Source organism: Epinephelus moara, chromosome 4 (assembly GCF_006386435.1).
Source record: "Epinephelus moara isolate mb chromosome 4, YSFRI_EMoa_1.0, whole genome shotgun sequence".
Taxonomy (NCBI): Eukaryota; Metazoa; Chordata; class Actinopteri; order Perciformes; family Serranidae; genus Epinephelus; species Epinephelus moara.
Window position 1 is genome coordinate 27,704,009 of NC_065509.1, and position 9,470 is coordinate 27,713,478.

The 9,470-nt window shown below is 41.1% G+C and overlaps 1 protein-coding gene across 5 annotated transcripts in view; it reads left to right on the top strand.

Moving 5' to 3' along the window:
- Positions 1-9,470, top strand: part of fgf13a (fibroblast growth factor 13a) — a 146,961-nt gene that overhangs the window by 111,217 nt on the left and 26,274 nt on the right. For all 5 annotated transcript variants that reach the window (XM_050042906.1, XM_050042908.1, XM_050042905.1 and 2 more), the window contains one exon: positions 4,661-4,764. In XM_050042906.1, the coding sequence (XP_049898863.1) occupies positions 4,661-4,764 (104 nt within the window). The remainder of the gene's footprint in view (positions 1-4,660; positions 4,765-9,470) is intronic.

Sequence of the window (9,470 nt, forward strand, 5' to 3'; positions counted from 1 at the left end):
TAGAAAAACAAGATACAAAATGTATTTGCAACTCTTGTCGGTTTGATAGCGAAGAGAGATGTCTTATGAAAATACATGCCCCCCAGCTCTGTACACAGCAACGCTAAGATGGATCAATCAGAACAAAGGAGAAAGTTTGCTGATATTTGTAACTTGAAACCATGAATTTCAGGGGAAAACTGTTCAGCCTCCACACAGCAGTATTGAGGAGTGCTCCAAAAGGGAGAAAAATTGGAAAGACAACAAACAAAGTACTGCATGCTCTTTCGTTCCTTCCATATTTTTGCTTAGAAAATAAATAATTTATTGTGGACTAGTTAAGTAATTATGTACATACACTAATTATAGTTTATGTTAGGATGCTGTTCGTAGTGCAGCTCAGGTTCAACCCGTAATTGCAGCATTGATAGTTTCAGTAAATACAGATTTGGCAATCAGATCCATCACTGGTTTGTAATCTTAATAGATGCACAAGATTACTGCATAGTGCGCATAAAATACTGCAGATATTGAGGCTGTAAGTAGTAGGTCCTGTATGTTTGAGATATACATTTTACTGGCAGCATCTGCTGTAGATGGCTGCCAAAGCAGGAATCACCTATATATATATATATATATATATATATATATATATATATATATATATATATATATAGATATATATAGATATATATAGATATATAGATATATATATACACACACACACACACACACACACACACACCAATCTGTCGTAGACAGTGGTGCATCTTTCCCATGGGAGCCATCTTTTGATTGCTGTACCATTATAGGACTGTCACCACTAACTATGTGTTTATGTGCAATTTAAATGTGATCTTAAGTTAGTTAACAAAGTGACTCGACTATAAATCACTAAGAATATAATTTAGAATTTGAGATGCACTCCACCACACAGAAAACAGCATCAGTATGAGTAAGAAGTGGGCCTCAGGAGGAGCAGACATGAATTGTGATTGTTTACTGAATACATTAAAACAAAAACATCGAGACAACTCTTAAGGCTGCATGACATACATTAATTCATTCATTAATTTTCCATAATCGCTTATCCTCTTGAGGGTCGCAGGGGGGCTGGAGCCTATCCCAGCTGACATTGGGCAAGAGGCGGGGTACACCCTGGACAGGTCACCAGACTATTGCAGGGTTGACACATAGAGACAGACAACCATTCACACTCACACTCACACATGGCCAGTTTAGAGTCACCAATTAACCTGCATGTCTTTGGACTGTGGGAGGAAGCCGGAGTACCCGGAGAAAACCCACGTTGACACGGGGAGAACGAGCCAGGTCTCACTCCGAAGTCGTCGAAATCCAGCGCTTGGGCAGAGACTTGTAGCATCAGTAACCAAAGCAAAAGGCATCCTTTAACATTGGCATGATACGCAACTGGTTGCCAACTGCACCCGGCAGCGTCAGGGGGAAACGCAGCGGGACGAGGAAGTTAAGGTAACAAAAGTCCAAGTGGGGCAAGCAGGAGGGGTGGTGGATGGATCCAACAGACACTGACTTTCACCTGAGAGAGCGGTGTTCGTGTCCCGTAACATTATAAACCGCGTGTTCTTGTTGCCAAAACCCAACCCAACGTCAATTTGCATTGTTGTACCAATGTAGTGCATTTATTTTGAAAGAGACTGTATGTAAACGGTAAACTTCCTGTGGAAACGGAAAAGTACCTTGAAAGAAGACAATGCATGCAACAGGTAGAACTTGACACGGGGTCTCAGAACGTCAACAACCAACAAACCCAGGGTACTTTGCACATTGTATGTGGACGTGGAAAGTCCATGACCAAGCAAGTCAATGTCTGGCGAGGTCAGAGTGAGAATGTGTTGAGAGAACATACAAACTCTGCGCAAAAAAGTCATATTGCAATTATTCTGACAGGTATTGCAATTGCGATAATGTAAAAAATATATATAAAATGATGATGATGTGTTTTTTGCAGGGTCTGTACCAAACAATTATGTTCCTTATGTCTGGAATATGATTTGTTGTAGGCTGGGGCATCTCTGTAGCACCACAATGCTTCATTTAGAATTGTTGTGGCACATTGTACCTTCAAAAACAAAAAGCATCCCCTGGAATTTGGATGTTGCACCTGGCCATATTGCAGTCTCAATAATACTCTGAGTAATTGTGCAGCCCTATTTGCCACTGCGTATTAAACTACAAGCTACGCTAAGGCATTTTATGTCTGTGACATCTGTTTTGGAAATATTGCTTGTGATCAGCCAAATCATCCTCCAATGTATCCGTCATTCTTAAAGTGCTGGTAAATATTCTTGTGGGATCTTTATCTGTCCAACAGCCTGACATTCTTTGTTGTTGTTGTTGATATACTCTGACCGTGAAATCATTTCAAACATGTCACTGGGGACACGACAACAGACAAGGGAGTATGCTGAAAACGTGGCATTTGAAGAAACAAAATAACGATGAAGAAAGATGGATAGAGAGGGAGAGGCAGGGAACCACAAAGCGAGTGGTTCTGGGACTTAAACGTCTTTCCACTGAACTAGGAATATATCGGCCATGCCTGTTTACTCTACCAAGTAAATACATTATGCATTCCTGTGGCTGTTGTTTACAATGAAAGCTCGGAGAAAAGTAGGTCTGCAGCGTGAAAGCGATAAGGGCAGATGAAATAGCCCATCAAAAAGCCCCTATAGTGCACTTCGCTCAAAGGAGTCCGCAGATAGGGATCTACTAAGTGGCTGACGAGAGGACCTATAGTAAGGGCACACACAGCCGACTCAAAGCTTAACTGATGTGAGAATGAAGTTTTATTTCTCCTTAACCTGGAAGTCCACATCCTAATGTGACAAAGGGAATCAAAAGGGAAACTTAAGATGAATGTTATGACTCTCCTGTGGGTATTATCTACTGTCATACTATCAAAAGTGCGAAACAAAACTCCACAGCAGTGGCGATGGCATCACTGTTTGGCAGCATGTGCAACAACAGTCAGAACAAAAGCCGAGAAGTTTCCTTTTTTTTTTCCTCTCTGGGATAGAAGCACGACTGCAGACTTTCAGGTGGACGTACATGTGCTTCCCTCTCTTCAGCCCGTGGGTTTCCTGGCAGCATCTTATGAAACAAACGCAGACACACTTGTATACAGTACAGGCTGACATTAATTAGGTAGAGGTGCACCTCATTGACCAGCTGTGCCGCCGCTGGCTCTCTCTGCCTCAGCCCACCGGTCACAGACAGGTTTATGTGTGTGTGTGTGAGCATGAAGCTTATATACAGAGGTGTGCAAGTGTTTTCTCTCTCTTTTTCACTCTCGTATATAATGCTGCATCACAGCTGGTCCATAGCGACTGCAGATAAATGGCATGATGGAGAGAACAGCGTTGTCAGATAACAGCTGTTATCATCACAGATTTACATTTGGCCACAGTTTGTTTTTTTCATCTTAAAGAATTTCACATATTTTCGCAATGTAGGCTTAACTCTACACAGCCTATGATTTCATTTAGTGTGAATATACAACATGGTGAGGTGCTTTGTCATTTCAACGATTTCTCTGTTTCTGTGTTTTGTTTCTAATTTTGTTCATTTGCTTTTTGAAACACCCCTGGGAGAGAGTGGCTGAGTCCCCGAGCTTATGTCGTACCTCTATTTGTGGTTTGGTTTTGACAACTCACTCTTCCATCCAGACAGAAACAGGGAACACTCATAACAAATATTTTAACCCCTTAATGGTGAATGCTGCCAGACGGAGCTCACTGCGCCTTGGGCTCGCTCTTAAATATGAATTTCTCTAACAACTAGCCCCATTTCCACCAAACACTTTAGGTATGGTACCTTTGGAACCAAAAGTAATGCTTCAGACATGGTACCTAGATCCGAGCATTTCAATTGCAAACAGTACTCTTTCATGTGGTTGTTGTCACTCACTGCTCCGTCCAGCACTCACTGTATTTCATCCTTTATCAGTCTGCACCTTGTTTATCGTCCACAGACTGGGGTCACATGCAGACATTTACAGCTTGCAGAACAAAATAAAACAGGCTGCAGTGAAAGTCTCTCTCCATGGGATATTTAAAAATAGCAGGTTTGTGCATTTAGTCCTTCTCAGGCAAGCTCAGGGGTTGAGAGTTGCAGGAGCCCACAGGAACAACGCTCCACGACATTTTTTTTTTCTGCAAGTGATGATTGGAATATATGCAGCTTAAATAATCCGGTCAAAGTTAATATATATATAAAGGCTTGAAGATCCACTCATTACTAAAAGTCATGTTATATAAAAACAAAAGTAGGTCGGCATGGAACAGTTCCATTGGTACCATCCACAACTTTTCACAGTGGAGACGGAAAAAAAGCGTACTGAAGTGAACCAAACTGTACTGCTTGGTGTAAACGGGGCTTTAGACATACTGTCTGTCCTGTGATGTGAAAATGAAAATGTCAACGGCAGGGTAATATTGTCTCTGTCAAATTTGACTCTGTTGATGGCTCAGTGAATTACTCAACTACTGTGTGTGATTTATATCTTAAGTATCTAATAGAATCATGAGAATTTATGGTAACTGCATCATAGACACTTTTTATTAATTGCCTTAATGTCTTTGAAAAAATGTATTAAGTGTACACGCTTTGTTTATCCTTTCTTTCTGTTGTCTCTTTCCAGCCATGTTCAACCTTATTCCAGTGGGGCTGCGAGTGGTGGCCATCCAGGGGGTGCAGACCAAACTCTATCTGGCTATGAACAGTGAGGGCTACCTGTACACATCAGTAAGTGTCTAAATGTGTGTGTGTGTGTGTGTGTGTGTGTGTGTGTGTGTGTGTGTGTGTGTGTGTGCACGTGTGGGATGGGTCCTGGCTTCCGTCCTAACACTGACCTTCGAGTCCAGCTGGATGCAGACAGAATGCTCAGTCTCTGGCAGACATCGGAGTTACTATGGTGACATGAGTGATTGGAAGAAGCATAACAAAAACATGCGACAGAGAGAGGATAGATACTGTAAGGAAAAGCAGTGATTTTCATTAACGTGTTTATACATTAGCAGATTTTTCTTTTGTTGATATTATTTGTCGCTCTCACTGTGCCCACTCAGACACAACATCATCCTAACTCTGATGAAAGAGCAGCATCATTTTCTTATATAATTCAGTGTCAATAAAAAGTTCAAGGATAGTGTAAGCAGGCGGAGCAGTGACATATCCGATCGTGGCAGCTGCCTCTTCATCTTTGATTAAATGTGCAAGGTTATGAATAATTCAGTTGCAGGCCGAACAATGTTCCTGTTCGTCTTCCTCCCAAATGCCACCATCGCATTGTGTGGCAGGCGTCACCGAGAAGACTGACAGGCGGCTTGGATGTGCACCCGGAGGGCGTGCAGACACACACATTCACGGTTACCAGACAATCCTCATAGTCAAATTAGTAAAGATTGTTCCCTATGGTAAAGGTCTCGGTAGGCAGACACAATGGTGATTGATGGAAACAAGCCTAGAAACAGCAAAGAAAACCTAATGATCTTGTAGCTTTTTATTCTGCAGCTGCTGCTGACAAATTATCTATTAAATAGTTAGACAGTAATGTGATGAAGGAAGGAGGGAAACAGGCCTTCTGGCTCCTCTCTCTCCCCCCGATTTCACTCTCTCATACACGCAAACACAAATGCATTAATAAACAGGGCTAATGTGATAGCTCTCACCAGGCATTAGTTCAGTCAGAGACACTTACGTCAAGGAACTGCAGATGGTTATTCAGTTAGATTCCTTGAGAGCTTCCTCAAAGAGCAGAGCCTCTTTCTCCAAATCCAAGAAGCAACAAGAATACAGCTGAAAGGACTAACATCCTGAATAAACACATTCAAGAACAATGCTACCAAAAATATTCAATACATTAAATAAGAGATTGAGGTATTGGCAGCAGCAGCGAGCAGCATTATAAAGATGGCAGCAGAATAATAGTGAGAACTGTCTCTGAACCAGAAAGCTGGTAGGTGATGAGCCACTGATAGTGACACACAAATAAAATAACTGAAAGCTGATCATGTAAACTTCAGTGCTTCACATGAAGTAACACCACGCTATTTAATCTCAATTAAAACTATGTAAATACACAGATTTGCAATCAGCCAGTATTAAATCCACAATCACTGCATCAATCAAGTAATCATAATGATAACACAGTATTATTAATAGACCAAAACCAGAGTGTTTCCATAAATATATCTTTCTGCATATTTTGAACATTGGAAAAGCTATTTTGAAACAGCAAAATTCGATAAAACATTCTCTGTTTTATGCTTGCTTGAGGAAGTTTTTACCTTTATCGAAAAAGAGTTGATGGGCTAAGTGGGATATTGAAACGCCTTTGCCGAGTAAGTTCAGACACAGCAAACATGTAACTGACATGACTGATCGGCTGTTTCTGCTGTTGGTGTTTTTGATTTATGTGATATTTTGAATTTGTCTTCTTCCCCGGACAGCATGACACAACTTAATTAAAATAAATTCCTGAAGGCTTCACTCGCAGATGGGTTAGATGGCCAATGCGACTTGTTTTGTTTTCAGTCTCAACCTCTACTTCTTCTACTCTGTTTACTGGCGGATTACAGCCATACATAAAGCATAGCCTATATCGCCAACTTCTGACAAAACTACGCTTTGTGTCAACTTGTTTCTTCACTCCAAACCAGTTCAGTCAGACAACTCACGTTTAAATGTTTATTTCAACTGCAGAATATAGTTCGAGTTTGGCATCTAGACTCCGGCCTCATCGCTCCCTGCAGAAATGTTGACATGAAATATTGGGGAGTGGTGATTAAATATCTCCCCCATAGCCCGAGCCTGTAGGTGGAAGCTGGGGTGGAGGTGGGGCTGAAAGAGCAAGCAGCACTATTGATGCAGGGCAGCAGCAGCATAGACAATGCAAAGGGAGAGCGGGAAGATTTTGTAGCTTACATACACTGCCAAATTGGGAAGGTGTATTTTGTAGATAGCATATGGAGAGTGAGGTATGATGTGTATGAATTAGTGCAGTTTGAGATGCCTGAACTAGCTCCAGGTGTTGCTCCATTTAATGGTAACACACCTGATTCACTTCTTTTTCACAAAGACCCTTACGGACTAAAGGAATATGAATAACTTACAGGGTAATCAAGGGATAGACACAAAACTTGAGATAGCCAACAATCAAACGTCCAAATAACTTCTATGAAAAAAGAACTGCTGGGCAACCAGACCAGCCATCTAATTGAGACACGCCTTTATTTGTCAAAATGCATAGCCACACTGGGATGGTAAAAAGAACTGGGCGTCTTGTTGGGACGAGGCTTTTCAATTAAGTTTTACGGTAGCTACGCAACCTGAAGAAACTTAGAACTGTGTTGTTTTACCTGTCATTCATTATCAGTAAGTACAACTAATTGAGCTGCTGTCCATAGAAATGTAATTTTCTCCCTAAATCTATTTAAAAAAATTTCATCAGTTGAAAATAAATATTTAATCTCTAGTTAAAATCTATGTTTAGAAAAAAGATCCCATTCAATGTCTGATTTTTAGGACCAAAAGAGTAACAACATAATAACTGTGGCCCTTTGCAGTGTGCTATGGTCCGCCTATAATTAGATTTTAATGAGCCCTTGCAATTGTTGGACAACATATCCATGGGGGTTGTTGCCCCAGCTAAGCATGCCTGAGGGGAATATACAAGAATAATTGAAATAAAACATAGTTCTTCAACCCCTTCCCACACATGCATGTACTGTATTTAACATGGCTCCCCAGCAGTCCACAGCTCTCAGTGAGTGATTTTAATGATATGAGCTTGGCTGTCAGTAATTAAGCATAAGCATATGTGGCAAGCTGTAGGATTAATTTAATAAAAATGGATCCTGCTGGCAAAGGCTCCACCAGCAGAGAGAAGCAGCAGTAGAGTTATTGGCCTGTTTCTAAACTGTCTTATTACTCCGCCAAGGAGGTTATGTTTTTGGTTCAGTTTGTTTGTTGATGTTTGTCTGTCAGCAGGAGTACGGAAAAAAACACTTGCCAGTTTTCATGAAACTTGATTTAAGGGTGTAGCAAGGTGTAAGAAAGAACCTACTCAATTCTCGAGTGGATCCAAATCATGGAGCGTACATACATGACCCCCCCCCCCCACACACACACACACACACACACACACTTTTGTTAACATTGCGAGATAAGGCCTTAACAGAATGAATAGCATGCATCCTAAAATCCAGTAGACAATTGTGAAACATAATCAACTGTAAAAGTACAAAGACTCAATATCACAATTCACATTCACAGGTACCAGTAATCCCCTGGGGTAGCCTACACATTTAATTGCTAAAATTTCATACAGAAAGCAGGTGTTATGGAGCATTCATTTGACATAGCTGTAATAGTTTTGGAAGTCTATCCAGACATTGTTGCGGTTGCAGATTTGTATATTATGGAAGACTGGACTACGGCCTTGGCTGAGGTCTGGCCCTTCAATTTTCTGATATTTTCAGCAAAAATCCACAATGCCAAGCAGATTTCAACTAGCTTTGATGAGAGTAATGACCTTACCAAGTTTCAGTTTTGCTTTGTCAGTGGTGTACCCCAAGGCTCTGTCCTGGATCCTATTTTGTTTTACACAATTAGTGATCCAGAGCACCAATACAAAGCTTTTTTTTCCACCAGGTTGAAAAGGTCTAATCTGACACTTATTTTGTTTTCTTTAATCTGCGTCCTTACCAAATTCAGAATCCATTTTGAGGTCCACGTGACCACACCCAGAGCTTTCTATTGGTCAGACTACCGATATCAACTCAACTCAACTCAACTCAAACTTTATTTATAAAGCACATTTAAAACAACCAAGGTTGACCAAAGTGCTGAACAGGTCAATAGAAATAAACAAGCAAATACAATGAGGTACCTAATAGTACACCACAATAATAACCATAACATACATAAAATACAATACAATAAAATAAAATACAAGAGTTATAAAATAAGATCAAAATAAGCTAAAATGTTTGGGTGTCCAGCTCAACCTGAGTTAAAAGCCTGAGAGAAGAAGTGGGTTTTAAGAAAAGACTTAAAAACCTCTAGGGTCTGGGCAGACTAATGTGCAGGGGCAGGCTATTCCAGAGCCTAGGGGCAGCTGCCCCAAAGGCTCTGTCACCTCTGGTCTTCAGCCTAGTCCTAGGAGTAGCCAGTTACTCCTAGCTGACTGGCTGATCTCAAGGCTCTGGAGGGAGCATGAAAGTGCAGGAGTTCGGTTAAATAAGGGGGTGCCAGCCCATTTAGGGCTTTAAAAACAATAAATAAAATCTTAAAATCAATTCTAAAACGCACTGGAAGCCAGTGGAGCGAGGCCAAGATTGGTGTGATGTGATTGTGTTTACGCTTTCCAGGAGGAAAGGAGGAGGCGGGCTGCTGCGTTCTGGACAAGCTGTAGACGGTGTAGCAGTGACTGGTCAATACCGACGAGT